Raw genomic sequence first — 22,297 nt, 5'->3', positions numbered from 1 at the left:
CTCTCGGACACAGCACAGGCCTGTAGGGACAGGGATGGGGATTAAAACCAGCCCAAGTGCCTTCCCTCTCCACCCAGCCTCCCTCAGGAGCTAGTGTCTCCCCACAGCGGGCTGGTGGATGCCTTTGAAATCAGGGCTGCAAAGGGCCAAGTCATGTGGGCTGTTTGGCATTTCTCACAGATCGCAGTTACATTTCCCTCCACTGAGCAAGAACCAGCAGGAAACTGTAAGGAGTTTTACTGGAATGGCACATCCAGGGACACAGAAGTGGTCTGGGGTCAGCAAAAGGAGAGAAGGCAGTTTGGACTTCCTGGATGGGAGGAATTAGGGTGCCAGCCAGGCAGCCTCGAGGGGGCCGTGGCGGGCGTGGTGGACTTACAAGTCCGGTTCTGGAGACAGGCTTCCCGAGCCTCTGCCTTCTAGGAGTAAGTGCTGCCAGAGTGCAAACAAAATGTCAAGAAACAAGTATTTAAGGAGCAGGCAGAAGAAGAGTGAGAGGCCAAGGGACAGCCCAGAAGGAGAGGCTGTGGTTGTGCTGCCAGGACCACAAACGGTTGGGGACGCGTCGGCCCGGGGGTGGTGATCATAGACCCTGTGCGGAGCGCTTTATGTGTATTCATTTTTTTTATATAGACTTTCTTTTTTAGAGCAGTTTTAGGTTCACAGCAAAGTTGAGCAGGAAGAGAGTTCCCACATACCCGACCTCCACTGATACATCATCATCACCCAAAGCCCAGAGTTGACATTAGGGTTCCCTCTGGGTGTTATACAGTCTGTGAGTTTGACAAGTGTATGATGACGTGTATCCACCATTATAGTATCATACATGTATTCATTTTTTTTTAAAGATTTTATTTTCCCTTTTTCTCCCAAAGCCCCCGGTACATAGTTGTGTGTTTTTAGTTGTGGGTCCTTCTAGTTGTGGCATGTGGGATGCCGCCTCAGCGTGATCTGATGAGCGGTGTCATGTCCGCGCCCAGGATTCGAACGGGCGAAACCCTGGACCGCCGAAGCGGAGCGCATGAACTTAACCACTCGGTCATGGGGCCAGCCCCCAGGTATTCATTTTTTAAACCTTTGATTATGGAAAATTTCAAATGTCCCCCAAAGTAGAATAGTATAATGAACCTCAGTGTGCCCATCGGAACTGTCACAGTGATCAGCATGTGGCCAGTGTTTCATCTGCACCCCCTACAGCCCAATATGTTGAAGCAAATCTCACCTTAGTTCTTCCATCAGGACTTCGGTTATACACATGTTACCTAAACGGTCCTCACGGCAACCCTAGCAAGAAAGCCCTGCCGTTAGCCCCATTTCCAGAAGTGATAAAAGTCCCTGGTGAGCTTAGGAGAGTTTCACTGGAGCTCGGAAGTTAGAAGCCAGATAAGTAGGGCTCTGCAAGGTTAGTGCTTGCTCTAGATGAAATGGAAGCTCATGAAGCTCCATACTGCAAGGCTGGGAGGTGTTTAGGCCCCACGGTGCCTGTCAAACCACTGCTGTGATTGCCTGACCTTCCCCAGACATTCACCAGGTGCCTGCCCTGGGCCAGGCTCTGTGTTACATGCTGGAAAGGTGGGAGTGAGCCCCGTTGATGGCCCCTAACTCCCCAAGAGGCTGTGCCCTCGCCGAGGGTCACCAGAGTTACACCAATGGAAACAGCAGGCCAGCTTTCTCCCCCACTTGGCCCAGCACAGGCTAGGAAGCTGATGGTGGTGTGGGGCACAGCCTGCACGACCTTCCAAAGTGGAGGTAAAGCTGTATCCTCAGGCCTACCCTTGAGGAGTTAGGACATCCTCGGCTACAAGTGCCAGCATCCCAACTCAAACTGGCATAAGCAAAAATAAGTAATGACAAGGGAAGGAGACTTATTGTTCCTGTAACAGATCCCAATGCCCATGGGTGGTTCTAGCTCCAATAATGTCAGCGGGATCATTGAGACACGGGCTGTCTCCATTTCGGCTTCGTTTTTCTCTGTATTTGCTTCCTTTTCAAACATGCTGTCTCCCTCAAGTACGGGGAGCAAGAGAGAGGTCCCAGTTTAGCAACCCCAGCAAAAAAGTGGTCCCACCTTCCCAATAGATCGCGTACAAGTCCCCGGGGACTGTCATTGGTCCAAATTGGATTATGGGCTTATCCTTGCATCAATCTGTGTGGCTCTGGTTGGCTACATCTGGGCATGGGCCCACCGGAGGCCAGCGTTGGGACCATCCACATGCAAACTTTGGGTACCGAGGTTGGAGGAGGGATGGTTCCCCCAAAGGAAATTGAGGTGCTGTGACCTGATGCCGGGCAAGCAGAAACAACAGTGGTCATTACACTTCCCTGCAAATACCACCTGCATCCCGTACTTGTGCTTGTAGAGAATGTGCCTTCCATGCCTGCTTATTCATCACCGAGCATTCCTGGAGGCCCCTGCCTGGAGAGCAGGAGGTGGGCACACTGCTCAAGGTCACCATTGTGACCCTATTACCTACTACAGTGGCAGGTCTCCCATCTGAAGTACATTTCTGCTGTTTGGCTGTCCCTATCATTCCTTCTATGTGTTCTCTCAGTTCAGATGACTTCTCTTTTGGAACTAAATATCCTGGACTGATTTGTAGAGCCCTTCCTCCTCTTCTGGGGTAATTTGGTAATACCCTGACCCAACTATGAACATTTCCTTGCCTTTAATTAAGCCGTCCCTTTTTCCTGCAGAGAAGGCCTCCAAATTCCCTCATGTTAGACATCCCACCAGCGCACTCTGGCTTTTCAGGGATGGCTGAAGTGACTGACGACAATGGGGAGCAGCCTTCTGACTACATCTGGTCTCCTTGACCCCCGGCACCCATTCCCATTCAGTTGGAATATAAAAACGCAGGTTTCCTCCAGGGAGGACACCTCTTTTAGGTTTTCCTCCCCCAGCTCTTTCTGCTGACCCATTCCCCTTCTACCTCTAGCCAGTTTTACCCTGTCCTTGGACAGCCCTACCCCGACTGCCCTTTTGCAAACTGCAGTCTTCAACGCAGCATGTGCCAAGCCCAGCCCTCCCCTCTCACTTGTGCCAGCCTGCTTCCATCAGGACCCTTCAACCCTATTTGAGAGGGACAATGCAATAGTTCTGGAACACCAAGTCCACACACACAAATGGCTTACGCCTTACTGGTCCTCTGAGGCTAAAGAACAGCCCAGAGTTATGGCCTCTGAATGTTTTTAATCACCGACCTAAATCAAACCCTCTTAAGCATGCACTGCCATCATGTGTACATCTACCTGCTTACGTATCATATGCACGCACTAATCTGAACTTTATAAAACACACAAATATAAATTTTTAAAATAAAATGTGTTTACATTTACATTTAAATTAATACTTATTAAAATTATTTATTTGAAAAGTTAAATAAAAATAGAGATGCTATGGAGTTTTGGGGGACATTCTCAGTGAAGTGTCTTGTGCACCTCCGGGGGCAAGCACCTGTAACTCTGGGGCCCACTGGTTTCCATCAAAGCCGTGACGAGGTCCTCCCAGAGCAGTGGGTAGCCAGTGATCCGCTGGCAGACTGCAGGTGCCCAGCAGCCTTTGGGAACGTGCAAATCCCCTTCAACTATGCACTTGCTTAGTCTTCCCATGTCCTTTCTACACCCTTACCACCTTTCTGCCCATCCTTATGCCATCTGTTTGCATTCCTTTTCCGTGAAGTCGCCAGACCTTGCTGGTGGCGCCAAAAAGTTTGGAAAGGTGGACAAGTCCACTGATGTTCCGCAGTGTGGAAACAGGCACTCAGTCAATGCTTGAATGAAGGAAGCTGAAACCAGGTCGAGCCTGGCCCCCAGAGTCTGGGTGGGTCGGACTCGGCCCTGGGGCCATAGGGCTGGGCGCCCGGAGCCGGAACGTGCCGAAACCGTGACCCCGGGCTCCCGCCAATAGCAGCAGTACCTGGGCGTCCCAGTCCTGCTAATGGCTAGCCCTGTGTCTCACTGCCCCCAGAGGTCGCAATGTGTTTGGCAATGACCATGGCCCCTACCCGGAGCACGTCACCCGGGCGGCAACCACAGAAAACTCGGAACTGCAGCTCGACAGCCGCAAGAAGCCGCGTCCAGCGCCGACCAACCGCGATCCGGAAGGCGGCCAGGCCGGAGGGACCGCGCCGGCTCGTCGCTCCCGGATACGTCACATCCGGTCGGAACCGACCCGGCAGCCTGAGGAGAGCCTGTTTCCGTGGGGGAGGCGGAGCGGGCCCGTGGGGCGGGGCCTCGGCTGACCGGGGGCGGTGCCTCAGCTGGTCGGGGGCGGGGCGGGGCCCTGGCCTGCCGAGCTCGCAGGCGTCCGCCGGCCGGGCAGGCCCGGTGGCGCCGAGCTCCGGGGCCGCGACGGCAGGTGAGAGCCTGGGGCCTGAAAGGGCGGGCGGAAGGCGGCCTCTGGGTCCGGCCCGGCTCCGCGCTCGCCGACTCGGGCGGCCGGGCCAGGCGGAGGACTGCTGCCGCGCGAAAGTGAGGCCTGGTGCGGCCGCGGAGCCTGGGAGGGGCGCGAGGGCCCCCTTCCGCGACCCCGGGACCGCCCGGGCGGGTCGCCGGCCTGCCGGCTTCGGGGCGGCAGCGCGAGCCCAGCGGCAGCGCTCTCCTCCTTCCCTCCATCCCCTGTTCGCGCCCGAGCTCTGCTCGAGCTCAATCTGACAACTTCCGGACTTCCAGGTAGGAAGGGGCTCCGGGTCAGCACTGCCAACTGCCCTAACACGGAACCTTTGGCCAGTGTGGAAAAAGCAGCCAGCCTGGGGTTCCCTCCCTTGCCTTGTGGTGCATCTGCTGAAACTCTTCCGGCCCCTCAAGCAGAAATGGTGTGGGATCTGGGCCAGACCCCTCTTGCAGTGACTCAAAGCTGCCTACCCTACTGGAAGGACAGGGTGGATGACCCTTAGCCTCCTCTCCCTTCTGAACTGGCTCACGCCACCGCGGTGGCTTCAGTCCTGGGTGCCTTCATCTTTTCCCTGTGACTCTCCTCCACTTTGCTTGTCATATTCCCTCTGGTTTTCCTGCCTCCCTCTTCAACGGTGGGACACAAGGCTGGACCAAGGCCTCCACGGTAAGTGACCTAAACTCCAAACAAGCCGAGGCCATGGCATCCCAAGGGGGATGGGGGAGACTTTCCCAGGGATGAACCTTTTGCTTAACCTGCCCTCCACCCGCTGCGGCTTGGCTCCCCAGTCTCAGGATGGGGTGGGGGGATGGGGGCAGGGACAAAGACTGATAGGATCTAGAGAGGCAGGGGCCTCTAACAGGACTGGGACACTGCAGGACGTGAGGCAACTGACAGTAGTGATGAAAAGCCACTGTGTCCCCATCCTGGTTGCTCCAGTCCCAGCAGGTGATGTGACAATTGGGTGGTGGCTGCCCAAACCTCCTCCTTTCAGCCTGAGGCACCTCGCCTATGAGAAACACTCATAGTCCCACTGGGAGTTCCAGGCTCTGGTAGGGCGCATGTGGGCATGGGGAGGAGCCCCTGGACTCCAAGCAGAGCCTCTCAGATGTAACACAGCGGCTCTAGGAGCTCAAATTCTGGGACTGCCAGAGGAGTGGGAGCTCTGAAGGAGAGGAAGTCCCCCCGCAGACATCGGATCCTATCTGACCCCCTCCTGCTGCCCCTTCCAGCAACTTCCCTGGGGAGATGGGACCTGCTCCACCCCAGAACCCTCATCTCCCCACTGTCAGCAGGTAGGGGAGGCCACGGAGCCACGGTGGCACCATTCACAACTTCACGTTGGTGGTGGACATCAGCCCCTGGGGCCTTCAACCAGATGGTCACCCACTGCCCACACCACTTTGCTGGCTGCTTTCTACCTGTCAGATGACACTCAAATGCCATAACCTGCTCTCTGAAGGCCTCTCAAATCTGGCCCAAGCCAGTGTTTCCTATCAGCACCCTTTGCTCTCCTTGAGCTTGTCTCCTTGTCATCCCTGGGCAGCCTTTCAGAGATTTCATCCTGGTTGTGGGATTGCTGCGGCCCCGCTGTAGCTGCATCTCGAAGCTGGTGGGGAACAGGCTAGTGGTGACAGGATTGGGGGTGGCTCTCTCAAACCCTTTGGTATCAGGATGTCTCTGCATGGTCACTGTGCTGGGCAAGTCCCGGTAAATCAGCAGGTACCAGCAGGCTGAACGGGAACTCCTACCTGTGGGTGGCTCCTCTGGGTGAGGGATGAGAAGCTTGAGGCACTTGTGCTGGGGGAGAGGACAACCGAATGGCACTCAAGGATCAGCACTCGGCACTGCCTTTCTGTTCCTGGGCTTGGGGCAAGGGGTCCTACTGAGTCGCCCAACAGTGGGCTTCCAGATCCCCAGGCTCTTGGGCTCACAGCTGCTCACCCTCACCAGCCATCTCTCTGTGTCCTTTCTCTCCTCAGGAAGAGCTCTGCCATCAAGGAAGGCAGCACAGGGCTGGGCCGTGCCTATGGACCCTTCTCAGGACAACCCAATGGTACCAGCAGGGCTGCTCTCCTAAGCCGCAGAGAGCCTGGGCTCACCATCCTTCAGGAGGAGCCATGGTGTTTAGGAGGGGCAGGGGCAGCTCCCAGCAGTGGCCTGGCCCAGGAGGGGGCAGTGGCTGCACAGGCTGCCTAGGTATGCTCAAGGCTGCCCTGCTGCTTGTCAGCCTACCGTGGGGGGTCTGGGGAACAGCCATTGCCGGTGCCAACCTCAGCACGGCTCTGGGCCATACTGTGCCACTGACAGGGGGCCGCTACTTGAGCATTGGGGATGGCTCTGTGATGGAGTTTGAGTTCCCAGAGGAGAGTGAGGGCATCATTGTGATCTCGAGCCAGTACCCAGGCCAGGGCAACAGGACAGGGCCTGGTCCCACGCTGAGAGTCACTTCCCTGGACACAGAGGTGCTGACCATCAAGAATGTGAGTGCCATAACCTGGGGCGGTGGGGGCGGCTTTGTGGTGAGCATCCACTCAGGCCTGCCCGGGCTAGCCCCACTCCACATCCAGCTTGTGGATCCCCACAAGGCCCCACCCATGCTGATCGAGGAGCGGAGAGATTTCTGCATCAAGGTCTCACCTGCCGAAGACTCCCCCACCACCCTCGGCGCCGACCTGATCCACTTCTCAGAGAACCCAATACTTTATTTGCTCCTGCCTCTTATCTTTGTCAACAAGTGTTCGTTCGGGTGCAAAGTGGAGCTCAAGGTTCTGAAGGGACTCCTGCAGAGCCCCCAGCCCATGCTGCTGGGCCTCCTGGGCCAGTTTCTGGTCATGCCCTTCTTTGCTTTCCTGATGGCCAAGGTCTTCATGCTGCCTAAGGCCCTGGCTCTGGGCCTCATCATCACCTGCTCGTCGCCTGGCGGCGGGGGGAGCTACCTCTTCAGCCTCCTCCTTGGAGGGGACGTCACTCTGGCCATCTCCATGACTTTCATCTCAACGGTGGCTGCCACTGGTTTCCTGCCACTGTCCTCAGCCGTCTACAGCCGCCTGCTCAGCATCCACGAAACACTCCATGTGCCCATCTCCAAGATCCTGGGGACCCTGCTGTTCATTGCCATCCCCATAGCAGCAGGCGTAGTGATCAAGTCCAAGCTCCCCAAGTTCTCCCAACTGCTGCTCCAGGTTATCAAGCCCTTCAGCTTTGTGCTGCTCCTGGGTGGCCTCTTCCTGGCCTACCGCATGGGGGTCTTCATCCTGGCGGGCGTCAGGCTGCCCATCGTGCTGGTGGGCCTCACAGTGCCCCTGGTTGGCCTCCTGGTGGGCTACTGTCTGGCCACATGCCTGAAGCTGCCAGTGGCCCAGCGGCGGACGGTCAGCATTGAGGTAGGAGTGCAGAACAGCCTGCTGGCCTTGGCCATGCTGCAGCTGTCCCTCCGCCGCCTTCAAGCCAACTATGCCTCCCAGGCCCCCTTCATCGTGGCACTGAGCGGCACCTCGGAGATGCTGGCCTTAGTCATTGGCCACTTCATCTATAGCAGCCTGTGCCCAGTTCCCTGAGGCCCCTGGGTCAAGCTTTCGCCGCCCCTAGCCCCCACCCTCCACCCACTGTCCCCACAGTTCTTGTGTACCAAAGGCCTTTAGTTCTCATGCACTATGCACTCACAAAAATCCAGGCTGATGTTTTTTACTGGTTTTTTATTCTCCAGCTTTCAGTGCCAAAGAGGCTATGCTGACTTAGGTAGGTAGGCACTGCCCAGAAAATATATTTCAATAAAAGAGAGAAGCAAGCTTGGGTCCCTTCCAATTTTTGCCCTTTGGGGCCTGGGGTTGGGGGTAGGAAGGGTGTGACTGGGTAGGTGTGGGCCAGGGTGGAGGACTGGCTTGAGTGACAAGGTGACCTCTGCACAGACTTTCTCTCTCAGCCTGCCTTCCCCAGGCATCCCCTCTCTGTGAGAGGTAGGCGTCTCTGTTCTAGAATGAGCCGCGGGAGGATGCGGGCAGAGGCCTGGCTCCCCTGCCTGCTCCCAAGCTCAGCTGGTTTTCTTCAGCCAGACTGGAAAGGAGGAGGCAGCAGCCCGCCGCGGGCACCGGAGCAACCCTGGCAAGGCTGGGCCGTGTGGGGACTGCTGCGAGGCACAGCCGGGCCGCCTGCGCTGACCTGCTCAGCCGCGGGGCGGCCAGGCCGGCGCTCCCCGCCCAGAGGAGGGCGAGCCGGCCTGACCCGTTCCTCCTCCCCGTCCTGGCCGGCTTCCGGCGCCGTCGTCCCAGGGGACCCGTCAGCCCAGCCGGTCCCCGCCCGCTGGCGGGGCGGGGCGCCGCGGGGACTCCTCCTCGGGGCCGGCGGGGCGGGGCGGGGCGGGGCGCGCCCCTCTCGCGGCTTCCGGCGGCGGCGGGAGGTTCCGGCGCGCGCCCGGGGCGGCGGCGCGCGGCGGGCTGTTGGGTGCGTGCCGGCCGGAGTGGACGCCGCCGCGGCCGCCATGCAGCTGACGGTGAAGGCGCTCCAGGGCCGCGAGTGCAGCCTGCAGGTAGCGTCGCCGGGCCCCGCCGCCGGGCCGGCTCGCGCCCTCACCCCCAGCCCCGGGCGCAGGGCCGGGCGGGCCGGGGCCGGGGCCGGGGCGGGCGGGCCGGCTGCGCCGGGGAGGCCGGGAGAGCGCCCTCGGCGGGCATGCGGGCTCAACCCCGGCCTCCCACCCTCGGCCCGGCCAGGTGTCGGAGGACGAGCTCGTGTCCACGCTGAAACATCTGGTCTCCGAGAAACTGAACGTCCCGGTGCGCCAGCAGCGGCTGCTGTTCAAGGGCAAGGCCCTGGCAGGTAACCGGGGAGAGACGTCCAGGGAGCCCCGCAGGAAGTCGGGGGACAGGATACCCAGGCCGAGCCCGGGCAGCGTGTGAGGGACGGCGCACTGGCCGCTGGACCCTCCGGGAGGTGGCCGAACCCCCCTCAGCCAGCTGCGGCAGCGCTCGGCCTGGGCTCCCTGAAGCCACCCCCACCGCTGTGGGTGACAACTTAATCTCTCTTTGACAGATGGGAAGAGACTCTCCGATTACAGCATTGGGCCCAATTCCAAGCTCAACCTAGTGGTCAGACCTCTGGAGAAGGTGTTACTGGAAGAAAGCACTACCCGGAGACTGGCTGAGACCCCGGCCCCACCCCCACCTGCCTGGCAGCTGATCTCCAAAGTCTTGGCCCGCCACTTCAGCGCTGCAGATGCCAGCAGAGTCCTGGATCAACTGCAGAGGGTGAGAGGGAGCCCTGGCTGGCCCCTCCTGGCCCCGCTGCTCCCAGCCCCCACCTCTGTCACCGTGTACCCCGCACTGACACCCCCTGAATCCTCCTGGCCTTGTCTCCTCAGGATTACGAGAGGTCCTTGAGCCGCCTGACTCTGGATGACATCGAACGCTTGGCTAGCCGCTTCCTGCACCCTGAAGTGACTGAAGCTATGGAGAAGGGGTTCTCCTAAGAGGATTCTTGGAGTGTGGGGAGGAGTGCAGCCAGGCTGCAAGCTGCATGTAGCATTAAATGTGTTCTCATGTTGCAATTTGGCTCACAATAATACTAGCTGGCAGGTGTCCGGACCCGGCTCTCGCTAGGTGCCAGGCACCTCGCACAGAAGGTGGGACAGCCGAGGCTCCTGGCAGTGAAGTGAGAGAGCCAGAACCTGAGTCCAGCCAGCTTCTAGAAGTGCCTCAGGGTAAGAAGGAGAGAGGGGCTGTTTGGAAGGGCTCCGAGGGATGGGCTCTGGCATTTCATGTTTAGCCCACTGAGAATAAACCCTCAAGTGACTCCTTTCCAGGCCTGAAAGGGGAAGCAGCTGGCCCCTGCTGCCCAGTCCTGTCACCTGACAGGTGGTCCAGCATTGGTGGGAGGCCAGGTGACAGCCAGCCCCGAGGCCCCTCAGCTGCTGCAGCCAGAGTGCACTCGACGAGAGACAAGCAGGTTGGGGAATCGGGGATGAACGCCCAGCTCTGTAGTGTGACTTCAAGCAAGTCCCTGTGCCATGTTGGTCCCCAGCTGTTAGCTCTGCACAATGAGGGCCGGTCCTTAAACCTCAGTCAATTTCCTTCATCCTTACCCCAGCACCAGGGTGAGGAGTCGGCAGCCATCCTCCCCGTCATGTTCCATAAACAAACTGAGGCCAAAAGTGGAGTAATGGCCAAACATGGCCCAGAGATGAGGTGTCCCAGCCCTTAGTGTCACAGCTGTTGTCTAGGCACCCTCTCTGCTTGTCTCCTCCTGGACATGGGCAGTTCTCACCCCCTAGGAATGACAGGTGACTGGCTTGAGGTCACTCAAGGCAGTGCCAGAGCTAGGCCTCGACGAGGCCCCTGTACCCTGTGCTCACCCACAGCGTGGAAGGGCCCCTTCCCCTGCCATGTGTGTACAAGGGCTTCCACTTTGCACACCCCTCACTGGCTGAGAGGAGACCTCAGGGTGCTGGGGAGGGAGAAGAAGCATGGGCTGGTGGTAGTGGTCCTCCCACCCTGCCTGGTGTGGGCACTAGAGATCATCTGGGCACCTGCTCCTTAGAGGAGGGCATCTGGGATGGCCAAGGCAGGAAGGAAGCTGCCCTCCTGCCTGGGCCTTGTTGGGTGAACACTGGGTCCCCAGGATGGGAAGACAAACAGAGGCCTAAGGGGCGAAGGCTTTGAAGAGTCCACAGAAGCCCCTGGCCCCACCTGAGAGCCGAGAATAGAAAACAGGGCCTGCTTAGGAGCCTGTGTGGTCTGGCAGCTCATGTGACTTACCAATGCTCTCATTTATTTTGAGTCAGGAAGTTTATGTTGAAATTTTAAATCGCACTAAAGGTGAATATGAGACCTTGACTTTTATCCAAAAGGAACTATATTAGCTAGGCTGCTTTTGGTTTCCAATAATTGGTTTAACCATAGAGGAAGTTGGTTTAAACAATAAAGGAAACTTACTGGTTTACGAAGCTGAGAAGTCCAGCGGTATTGGCAGCAGATGAACAATTTCACCAAATACCCAGTTTCTTCCTACCTCCCTTCTGCACTCTGCAGTGTCTGCTTCATCCCAGGCTGCCGCCTCAGGATCAAAAGATGGCTGCCTGAAGATTCCACTGAATCCCTCGTTCACAGCCAGCAAGGAGCACCTACTTGCCCTGTAGTGTAGCTTTTTTCTCAGATGCCCCTGACAAATAAACAGTCCTTTCGTTGGTCAGAACCAGATTGTGCCTCTGATCATTTTGGCTGGGGATGAGGTGGGCAGTGGGAGGCCAGGCACCTGGACACCCATGGGCTGCCGGAGGGAGAAGGGGATTCTCAACCAAAAGCCAGGTTCTCGGGGAGGGCTGACTGGTCCACTGCAGGGGAGTGACACGCGGATGTGAGTTTCAGACAGACCTTAGATGGTCACTGAGTCCCTTGTGTCAGCGCCTCTCCACTCAGGAATGACAGAGCCATGTCGTGGTTAGGAGCCATTCACTGGGCAGTTGGATATGGGGGCAGGAACTCAGCGGAGAGATTGGGCTGGACATGGAGACAGGAGTGGAGTCTTCAGGGTGTGTGGTGGGAGCCTTGCTGACAGAAGAGCTGGCTGGCACCCAGGCCAGGTCCGATTCCAAAGCCCTGTGCAGCCTTCGACAACAATGTTCAGGAGTTACCTGTGGACAGGGCACCCTAGAGGCTGAGGACGGATGAGGCGGCATCCCCGAGAGTGTGGCATGAAGAGGGGAAAGGACTGGGCCTTGAGGAACTTTACTGACTGGAGATGTGGTAGAGGCCAAGGAGCATGCCCAAACACAAGGCCACGGGGAGAGCTCGGTGTCGGAAGCCAGGAATGCCCCTCCAGGAAGGGGGGTTGTCCAGTGCTCCCAACAGGCAAAGTGAGGGCAAGAGGGAGCCACCCCTGGCCTTAGTAAGGAGAAGGTCATCGCTGATGTTGGGGGGCAAGAAGCAGTTGCAGGGTGGGTAGGGGAGGAGTCAGTGTCAGTGACTGGGAACCCCTCATTCCAGAAACTTGTCTGTGCAGGAATATGTAGCTGTGGCAGGGCAGGGGTGGGCAGGTTGAGGGCGGGAAGACAAGAGAGGGAGGAAATGCTGCCGGGATAAGAGATGGGAGGCCCCGGTAGGACAAGGCCGGGGAAGCTCTTGTCCAGGCCCCAGCCGTCATGAGAGGAGACTGAGGACTCCATGAGAAGATGGAGGGGTCACAGGCTGCACCCCACCTTTGCCCCTAGATACCACGGGTGGCCCCATGTACACCTGCAGGCTCCAACTGCTGAGATCCTTCAACAGGGGTCAGAATGTTTACTGCAGGCCTGATGCTCCTCCAAGCCAAGTGTCCACCCGGGGTGTGGGTGCTGACCCACTGCTATCCCTTGTCCCCTGCCCACTGTGGGGCCCTGAGACCCTCTGCCTGCCCCTAGGGCAGTGGCCTCAGGACAATCCCTGAGCCCCAGGGACATCTTGCGTCTCGCAGGCTCTGTTGTGATCACAATGATACTAGGAGACAGCAGGATGAGTGAAGGGCCCAGCTAAAGCGGCCTCTCAGACAGAAATGGTCTAGCACCTGGAATGAGATGCTTGTGGTACCATTTCCTGAGGGCACGTGGGAGGAGGGGGGTACTCAGAGGAGAGCAGCATTTGCTTTGGGGTGGGGCTCGTTGACTTGGAGGTGCCCAAGCGAGAAATTAGCTGTGCCCACAATTTGCTGGCACCTTACAGGCCTAGCCAGGTCCAATAGATCTGACAGGGCCGCTGCTTGGCCAGGCCAAGCACTCCAAGGAGCAGATGTGGCAGCTGTGGTGAGCCTCAGACCTCTGGGTCCTGAAAAGCCTGCGCAAGAGACAACCACCCCTGTCACCTTCCAAGCAGACGGAGCGGCCCCCCTGGGCACCTGAGGACCTCCCCCTTCCGCACACCTCTGGCGGTCCTCACTCCCACCCTCTTCTGCCCTCACTCTCGTGCTTTTTCTTCCACTTCACTGCTCACTCCTTCTCTGGCTTCTTTGCTGGTTCTTCCCTCCCACACGCTCTACCTCTTAATGTTGGGGGGCTGCAGGGCTCTGTCCCCAGACCCTTTTCTTCTCTCTCTGTATCACTCCCCAGGGGAGCTTGTCCACCTTCATTTCCATTTCTATGCTTCACCCCCATGTCTGCAGCTCACCCGGGCCCTCTCTCCTGAGCTCCAGGCCACATCTCCAGGGTGGGACTCTGAGACAGCTCCTGGCTCTCCTTCAGCACACACTCACTGAGTGCCCACCATGTCCCAAATGCTGGCCACACTGGGACTGACAGACACAGCTCCTTCCCTCTTAGCACCCACGTCCAGCACTGGGCAGCCCCTCAGCACGCACATTTTCTCCACGACCCACCTCGATGAATGGCAATGCCACTCAGCCAGGCTTTTAATGACAGGCAGTGGGAGGCCACCTTTGCTTCTCCCAACTCTCCCTTCTCCATAGGCAATCAGGCAACAATATTTTTGGAAGAGTCCAGAGCATTTGCCTTGTAGAATGTTCCAGAGTCTGGATTTGCCTGATTCCTTCCTTGTTAGATTCAGCCTAAGTGCTCTGACAAGTTTCTGTCCCCCTCCCCCTGCCCCCCAACAGCATCAGCAGGCACTCGGGAGCAGGCTGTCCCACTGTAGGGGAGGGGAGGCTCAGTGGTCAAGGTGGTGGCTGCCAGGTCTCTCCGTTGCAAAGTTGCATGTTCCCTTCCTAATGCACGAGTATCTGGGGTAATACCTCGAAACCCTGTGCATATCCTGTGCCCAGCAACCTTCATCTAACGGTTTCACCATCCAAGGGTGAGCCTGGCCAGAAGGAATTGTGTCGGTGGCTGCAAAACGCTGGTTTTCTTTTTTTGTTTTGTTTTGTTTTGTTTTTTGGGGGGGTTTTTTTGAGGAAGATTAGCCCTGAGCTAACATCTGCCGCCAATCCTCGTCTTTTTTGTGCTGAGGAAGACTGGCCCTGAACTAACATCCGTGCCCATCCTCCTCTACTTTACATGTGGGACACCTACCACAGCATGGCGTGCATGCCAAGCGGTGCCATGTCCGCACCCCGGATCAGAACCAGCAAACCCCGGGCCACTGAAGCGGAACGTGCGCACTTAACCTCTGCGCCACCGGGCCGGCCCCAAAATTCTGGTTTTCTGATGCTTTCTTTCTTTCCACAATTGTTAGTTGGTATTTCTCTATAAAGAGCTTTCCTTTTTCCCTGCTCTCTTTTCTCGATTATCATGGTGGATGCATCATTTTTTTATTCAACAACTTAGAATCCAAGAGTGTCATTTGGGGATCATTTTTATTGGTCTACAGCATGTGTACAGTACTGTGCATAAATCATCAGTGTACAGCACAATAGACCTTTAAAGTGAATATCCCATGTATCTATCCCCTCCAGGCAGAAATAGAGAATATTGCCAGCACTACAGCACTTTCCTGCTGCCCGCTCCTCGTCACACTCCTCTACAAAATGGTTCATACCCTTTCGGACGCTCAAGCTGTTCTAGCTTGCTTCTCTCCAGCTGGCTCCTGTGTCCCTTTGACACGCCTCATTCTTTCATTGTTCAACCACCACAAGGTGCTCCGGGCTCAGCTCGTGTATTTCCCGCCCCAGCCCTAAAATTAACCGTTTCTCCAAAGAGCTCTGGTCCTTTCCCACCCCCCTTTCTTTTTTTTTTTTTAAAGATTGGCCCTGAGCTAACATCTGTTGCCAATCTTCATTTTTTTTCCTTCTTCTCCCCAAAGCTCCCCAGTACATAGTTGTATATTCTAGTTGTAGGTCCCTCTAGTTCTGTTATGTGGGACGCCGCCTCAGCGTGGCCTGACAGGCGGTGCTCAGTCTGCGCCCAGGATCCGAACCAGCGAACCCTGGGCCGCCAAAGTGGAGCACGCGAACTTATCCACTGGGGCCAGCCCTGGAGCTCTGGTCCTTTTAGTGGTGACTGGTACTGAGAAACCAAGGTCTGGGTGCAGGGTATGTCCATTGTTACTGGGGTGTCATTGCTTCCAGACTCTTTCACTGGATCAAACTGGAAAATATATATATACGTTTTTTGTATTAAACAAATTTTTTTTTTCCTTTTTCTCCCCAAAGCCCCCCGGTACATAGTTGTATACTCTTCGTTGTGGGTCCTTCTAGTTGTGGCATGTGGGACGCTGCCTCAGCGTGGTTTGCTGAGCAGTGCCATGTCCGCGCCCAGGATTCGAACCAACGAAACACTGGGCCGCCTGCAGCGGAGCGTGCGAACTTAACCACTCGGCCACGGGGCCAGTCCCGGAAATATATTTTTTTAAGGGTTCACACTGCAATCCCCAATTCCAATCCAACATCACAGTTCTTGCCCATCTTCCCTCACTCCAGTGAGAATTCTGGTTCCCAAACTGCATGTAGTTACTCATTTGCTCTATCAGACAGAGTCTATCTTAAAGTACACCCAAAACCGCCTCATCACCACCATTGTTGACAATAAACATACTAAGAGGAAAGCCAATTCTTTTGGTCCTTAGAAGACATCCCATGAAGGCAGTCTGGTCAGAGAGCTGAGCTCAAAGGCACCTAAACTGTCCACTCCGTGTGCTTTTGTTATCAGTTGCATATGCAGTTAGGCTCACTGTGTTTGCTTTTATTCAATTTTAGCATTTTGATTTTTTTCACTCTTTTCAAATGTATTTTTGAACATGTAAAATATTCACATGGTTCAAAGTCAAAACTACACAAAAGGGTATATTCCAAGAAATCCCAGGCCCATCTCAAGCCCATAGAGGTGACCATTTTCATTAGTTTTGGGTTTCTCCTTCCTCTGTCTTTTCTTTTTTTCCAATAAGCACGTATGTCTGGGAGCGTGTGTGTCCTTTGCGCTGTGCTTTTTTCACATAACAATATATCCTGGAAATCACTTCATTTTTCATTAGAAATTTTCATTCTTTTTTACTGCTGCTTAGGACTATTTTATGAACGTACCATAGTTCATTTCACCAGTTCCCTGCTGATGAACATGTACCTTGCGTCCATTAGTTTTCTATGACCAATTATGTTACAGTAAGTAGCTTTGTGGATGTGTTGTTTCCTATTTGTGAAGTAACTTCCTACATGTGGGATTGCTGGTTCCGAATCTGTGCTCCAGTCTGGTGCTTAGTTAATATTCTGTTTCATTCGACAAGCAGCAAACTAATTTCAGATTATTAGAAATGCTATACAGCAAATTTATTTTTTTTTTAAAGATTGGCACCTGAGCTAACTGTTGCCAATCTTTTTTTTCCTGCTTTTTCTCCCCACATCCCCCCAGTATACAGTTGTATATATTTTTTTAGTTGTGGGTCCTTCTAGTTGTGGCATGTGAGACACTGCCTCAGCATGGCCTGACGAGCAGTGCCATGTCCGTGCCCAGGATCCAAACAGGCGAAACCCTGGGACGCCGAAGCCAAGCGCGTGAACTTATCCACTCGGCCATGGGGCTGGCCCCCTGCTATGCAGCAAATTTAAATGGGCAAATGTGAAGTGTGCCTGGGGGTAGTATGCCAGACTGGTGATTCAGAAGCCCTCTCAGAGGTGTCATTGGAGCCAAGACCCTAATGACAAGGAGCCAGCCAGGGGAAAGTTTGCCGACACAGTCTTCCAAATAGCAGAGTAAGTGCAAAGGGCTGGGGGCAGGCCACCCTTGGTCAGGAGCAGAGAGAAGGCCACAGAGGCTGCCGAGAATGAGCAAGCAGGCAAGTGGGGGTGGAGGAGTGGGGAGACAGGTCACACATGGCTTTTATAAGCTATGGCAAGGAATTTGGATTTGATTCCAAGGGCAATGGGAAATCATTTTAGGCTTTTAAGCAGGGATGAGATTATGATGTGGTTTATATTAAAAATTAAGAACAGATTCTGCTGTGTGGAGAACAGGCTGTAGAGGTGCAAGGGAAGAAGAAAACCAGTCAGGAAGCTGTTGAAGGAGCTCAGGAAGAGATGTGTCTCCCCCTGGGGACTAGCAATGGAAAGGGAGAGAAGTGGGCTGATTTAGGATCTATTCTGAGGAGAGATCCAACGAGATTTGATAACATAATTCAGCTTCATGTCCTGCCTTTTGATTACAAAGGCGGAAAATAGAAAACTAATGACAATCCCCACCAAGAATTTCATGTCACTTCAAAAACATTTTTTTAGGTGTTGTTTTTTTTGGTGAGGAACAATCTGTTGCCGATCTTCCTCTTTTTTCCCTCCCCGAAGCCCCAGTGCACAGTTCTCTGTCCTAGTTGTATGTTCTTCTAGTTCTTGCATGTGAGATGCTGCCACAGCATGGTTCGATGAGCAGTGTATGGGTCCCCGCCAGGATCCAAACCCACGAACCCCGGCCGCTGAAGCCGAGCGTGCGACCTTAACCACTACGCCACTGGGAAGCCAGTAAAAACTTATTTTTGATTAAAGATGTCATGAGAGATCATTGTCAAAAATTTTCGGGAAAACACAAAAAGGAAGTTAAAATCATCCACAATCCCATCACATCAGGATGAGTATTTACATTTTGGTGTACTGTTCTAGGATTTCTACTCATATATACAGTAATTTCCCCAATTGGGGTTTTAATGATTTTAGTCTTACATTCTAATGTTTCACACATGACAGTAGCCCTGTTCTCACTGCCATTACTTTACTTCAGGCCCCTATCATTTCTCTCCTTGCCTCTCTGTGGGCCTCCCTGCTGGCAGGCTTGACCTCCACAAGGCCCACTTAGTGATCTTTCTAAAAAGTATATCTGATGGGGTCGTTGACCTCTTTAAAGCCCCCTCTGGTTTCTCTGCCTACATCGCCAATGGGGGCGGGGTGCAGAGCAGCATCCCTCGGGGACTATCCTGTTCCACCTCCCTCCACAAATCACTGCAAGGACGTCGAGGCACATCTCTTGGGGTCATTCGGTTCCGTGAAGAAGTATAGCGGGAAACCGGCCACGCATCTGCTGGCCTCACACGAGGTCTTGGGCGGGGGCGATAATGAGGCAGGACGGGTTTGCGCAGGCGAACTGGGGTCACATGTCGTTCTACGGGGCAGAGCTTCATGAGGGAGCATTCATTGGCTAGGCACCCAACCAGGTGTCCCCGGGCGGGGCAGGGCTGGCTGGGCAGGAACCAGTCATGCGCCCAATGGAATCACAGCGGGTATCTTTGCGCAGGCGCACTGGGGTCATATCAAGCTCTGAAGGGCGGAGCTTCATGAGGGAGCACTCATTGGCTAGGCAGCTGACAGGGTCTCCAGGAGCCCTTGCCTGGGCTGGCTGCGTGGGAAATAGTCTCGCGCCCAGCGGAATCACAGGGTGTCTGTTTGTGCAGGCGCCCTGGGGATCCCCAGTTGTACTGGGCGCCAAGGGGCGGAGCTTCGTGAGGGAGTGCTCATTGGCTAGGCAGCCACGGGGTCTCCCGGGGCCCGCGGGCCGCAGGGCTGGCTGGGCGGGAACTGAGGCCTCACTGGGGACCTGTTTGCGCAGGCGTCTTGGGGTCGAGTCATGCACGAAGAGGTGGGGCTTCTGGAGGGAGCCTCAGTTTCTCCGCGGCCAACGGAATCCCTAGCCTCCAGCAGGGTCGGTTGGGCGGGAATCAACCACGCGCCCGGCGGCCTCATTGGGGTCTGTTTGCGCAGGCGCGCGGGGCAGAGTCAGCGCGAAGGGGCGGAGCTTCGGGAAGGAGCCCCAGTTCCTTAGCGGCCGGAGGAGAGGGCGGAGTCGAAGGCGGGGCGCGGCCGCCATGCAGGCAGCAGACGCAGGCGCAGGCGGCGGGGCGGGCGGCGCCGACGGCCGGGACGGCCAGGACGGCCAGGGCCTCCGGGCCGGTGGGGGCGCGGCGGCATCTGCAGCCGGCGGAGCTCCGCGCGTCACGCGAGTACAGCACGCCTCAGGGCCGGGGGTAGACGCCGCGTCCACAGCCAGAAGGCTGGAAAGCCGACTACACATGTTGTATCCTACCCGAGGGGACAGCGGGGAATGGGCTGGGGGCTGCCTGCGGCGGGGAGTTGAGCTGCAGGGGACAAACGGGTCGGTGAGCAGCCTAGGGGCGGAAAGGGGAGCCGGAGGAGGCTGGGGCTGGGAGTGGTCTGGCGGGAGAAGAAATGAGAGCAGGGGGGTACGGGGTGGCTGGGGAGGACTAGGGCCAAGAGTGGTTTGGACCGGGTGGAAGCAGTCCTGAAGGGAAGGAGACTTGTCAGGGTGGCCTGAGAGGGAGCCCGAGGCCGAGTCGGTATTGAATGGTGCCTTAACCGAATCTCCACCAGCGCCCTCAGCGTGCCTTTCCCGTCCTCCTTAGAGGCGGAGATCGCCCATGGGTCCCTGGCCCCAGATGCGGAACCCCACCGAGGGGCGGTTTGGAAGGAGTTCTCAGTGATTGGCAGCGTCCTGGCGGTGTAAATTCTAATAGGGGCTCGGTGGGGTTGGCAGCGGGTGGCCAGGCCACCGAGGGGCGCTCTATTGGAGTCCCGGAGACGAGAGTTAGGTCCAGAGAGGGGACGTGGTCCGCTGGACCCGTCTCCACCTGAGAGGGCGCTCTAATGCGCATGGCAAAGGGTTCGCTGTAATGGATGCCTGAGGGGCAGAGCAAGGAAGGGGAGGAGTCACCGCCTCCAAATTGAATTTCTTTTCCCCTCCCTTTTAGCCGCTGGAGAGCTGAAGATTCTCGCCTCCTCCGAATTTCCATCATCAACTTTCTTGACCAGCTTTCCCTGGTGGTGCGGACCATGCAGCGCTTTGGGCCCCCTGTTTCCCGCTAAGCCTCGGCTGGGGAAAGGGGGCTAAGGTCTAACCTTGTGTCCTGTCCTGGTCAGTGTACCCTCCCTAGGTTCCCGCAGTAGTTGCCACTTTCTTACGGGAGCCTCATCCTTGGCTGTATGGCCCTTGGGCGCTCAGGGTCCACTTGTTTTGTTTGGTGATTAAATGTTTGTTACAGCAGAAAATAAAACTGAGCTACTGTTCCGTGTCTGAGTTCCTTTTCAGCTACTGCACCTCCTAATATTCTTGCTTTTGTCCTCAGGTTGGAGGGCAGGTTCGGGATTCAGATGGTCCAGTAGTGCTAGGCAATTGAAGACAATTTAGGAAATGGAAGAAGATGGGTCCTGTCACTCACTATTAACTACTGTCAACATCTTGGAATATTTTCTTAGTTTTATAGTTAAATTTGTATAGTAAATATTTAACAATAATAGATGATACATAGTATCTTGCAAGTTTAGGATTTTTCCTGATATTTTTCATCTAACGTGAACTTTTTATAAAAATTCTCAAAAGCATTATTGAATAAATGCATAAAAGATAAATTATGATGTAATTATTGAACATTTAAATTATTTTCAATTTTTGCCATATTATAGGTAATGATTCAATGGAATTGTTGTATATAGATCTTTGCATGAATGATGGTTTGCTTAAGATTATAAGAGGTAGGATTACCACGTTCAATATTTACTATTTTTTTAAAGCTCTCAACGTACGGTGCAAAATTGCTCTCCAGAGAATGTGCCTTCTCAACAAAATGTTGGTTTCCCACATCGTTGTCACCACTGGGTCACCTCAGCAAAATTTTTTAAAAACTTAGTTTGCATGAGAACAACAAAAATACCCCAAAAATTCTGGAGTAGGAGCTTTGTGGCTTCCTGGCCTAGTCTCAGATCAGTGAAGAGAAAGTGGTGGGACAACTGTTTAAGCCTTTTGTTGGAAGAAGTTAGCTCCCTGTAAAATATGTTGTAGCCTGCAGCCTTGCTAAACTCACTTATTCTGGTAGCTCCTTTGTAGAATCCATCAGATTTTCTACATAGGTGATCATGTCTGCAAATAAAGGCAGGTTTTTCTTCTTTCTAATCTGGATGCCTCGTATTGCTTGATTTCTCTCCTCATTATGAGTTGGATTTTCCCGCTGCTCTGCATGCCTGGTAATTTTCGATTGGATGCCAGGCATTATGATTTTCCCTTGTGTGCTGGCTACCTTTGTATTCCTCAACATCTTCCTGAGCTTTGCTCTGGGGTGTGTTAAGTGCCTCGGAAACAGTCGGATCCTTTTGAGTCTTGCTTTGAAGATTTGCTGCGTGACACCAGAGCAGCTTTCAGTGTCAGAGTCATTTTTTTCCATGACCCTGAGACGAGACCCTTCTGAGCACCCTGCCCGAGGCCGCCTGAATTATGAGGTTTGCCATTTTGGCCAGTGGGGGTGGGCAGCCACTAGTCCCTGTCCTGCTGTAGGGCTAGGCATAGTTAACCTTTCATCCTTTGGGGGAAGGGAGGGGTCCTTTCACGGCCTCCCTCCAGTAGTTTCCTCACACACTTGTGCTGATCGGTGGTCTGCAGATTGCTTCAGCAGGACCCCCTGCGGATATGCAGGGTTCTCTCCCTCTGCAGCTCTCTTCTCTCTGGTCCCCTGTCCCTGCCAACTCTAGGTGCTCAGAGTTTCGGTTCCATCTCCTAAATTCAGGGTGTCCGTTGGGCCCCATCAGGAAACGCCCTCTCCAGTCAGTCAGCTGGGGCAACTGCAGGGCTTACCCATTTGTCCCCAGCTCCAAGAGACCACTGTCCTTCCCTGCCTGATAGCCGGTTTCTCCAAACCTGTAGTTCAGATCTGTTGTCTGTCTTTTGGGGTGTTTCAAGTGGGACGGTAGGTCCAGTCCCTGTCACTCAGTATGCCTGGACATAGTCCGCCACTGCAGAACTTGGACAGCTCTGATGTTGTGGGTTGGAGGGAGAGAGATGCTGTTGACGGGGCTGTGGCAGTGGTCCTGATGATGATGAAGAATCTCACCTGACAGCATGCAGCAGCTCTAGTGGCTACAGTGAGGGTCTCTTTCTCTCTTTTTTAAAATCACTTTTAAGACCTTAATTATTGACAGATAGATGAGAATTTAGCTCTTTTACACCATTATCCACTCCGCTTCCCCGCCCCCTCCTCCCAAAATAGTTCTATTCATTTCTTGCGGTTTCTATTT

At 55.1% G+C, this 22,297-nt stretch overlaps 3 protein-coding genes across 7 annotated transcripts; all 3 read left to right on the top strand.

Moving 5' to 3' along the window:
- The first annotated feature begins 4,233 nt into the window (after positions 1-4,233).
- SLC10A3 (solute carrier family 10 member 3) lies at positions 4,234-8,183 on the top strand. Of its 5 annotated transcripts, XM_070605660.1 has the most exons (4): positions 4,282-4,357; positions 4,672-5,059; positions 6,376-6,592; positions 6,704-8,183. In XM_070605660.1, the coding sequence occupies exons 3-4, from the start codon at positions 6,514-6,516 to the stop codon at positions 7,951-7,953; spliced, it is 1,329 nt and encodes a 442-aa protein (XP_070461761.1). In that variant the 5' UTR covers positions 4,282-4,357; positions 4,672-5,059; positions 6,376-6,513; the 3' UTR covers positions 7,954-8,183. The 5 variants fall into 5 exon arrangements, with proteins under 5 accessions (XP_070461758.1, XP_070461759.1, XP_070461761.1 ...); XM_070605658.1 differs by lacking the exon at positions 4,672-5,059 and having other exon boundaries at positions 4,245-4,357; XM_070605659.1 differs by lacking the exons at positions 4,282-4,357; positions 4,672-5,059 and adding an exon at positions 4,463-4,671.
- Positions 8,184-8,749: 566 nt separating this feature from the next.
- UBL4A (ubiquitin like 4A) lies at positions 8,750-11,578 on the top strand. The gene is made up of 4 exons (XM_070605662.1): positions 8,750-8,921; positions 9,103-9,208; positions 9,422-9,636; positions 9,750-11,578. Exons 1-4 carry the CDS (start codon positions 8,874-8,876, stop codon positions 9,855-9,857), a joined length of 477 nt encoding a protein of 158 aa, XP_070461763.1. The 5' UTR covers positions 8,750-8,873; the 3' UTR covers positions 9,858-11,578.
- A 7,422-nt stretch (positions 11,579-19,000) lies between these two features.
- LAGE3 (L antigen family member 3) lies at positions 19,001-20,297 on the top strand. The gene is made up of 3 exons (XM_070606622.1): positions 19,001-19,292; positions 19,607-19,735; positions 19,984-20,297. The coding sequence occupies exons 1-3, from the start codon at positions 19,084-19,086 to the stop codon at positions 20,096-20,098; spliced, it is 453 nt and encodes a 150-aa protein (XP_070462723.1). The 5' UTR covers positions 19,001-19,083; the 3' UTR covers positions 20,099-20,297.
- Positions 20,298-22,297: the final 2,000 nt, after the last annotated feature.

This window comes from Equus przewalskii, chromosome X, assembly GCF_037783145.1.
Source record: "Equus przewalskii isolate Varuska chromosome X, EquPr2, whole genome shotgun sequence".
Taxonomy (NCBI): domain Eukaryota; kingdom Metazoa; phylum Chordata; class Mammalia; order Perissodactyla; family Equidae; genus Equus; species Equus przewalskii.
The sequence above is the reverse complement of the archived record's forward strand: the minus strand, read 5'-3'. Positions and strand labels throughout refer to the sequence as shown.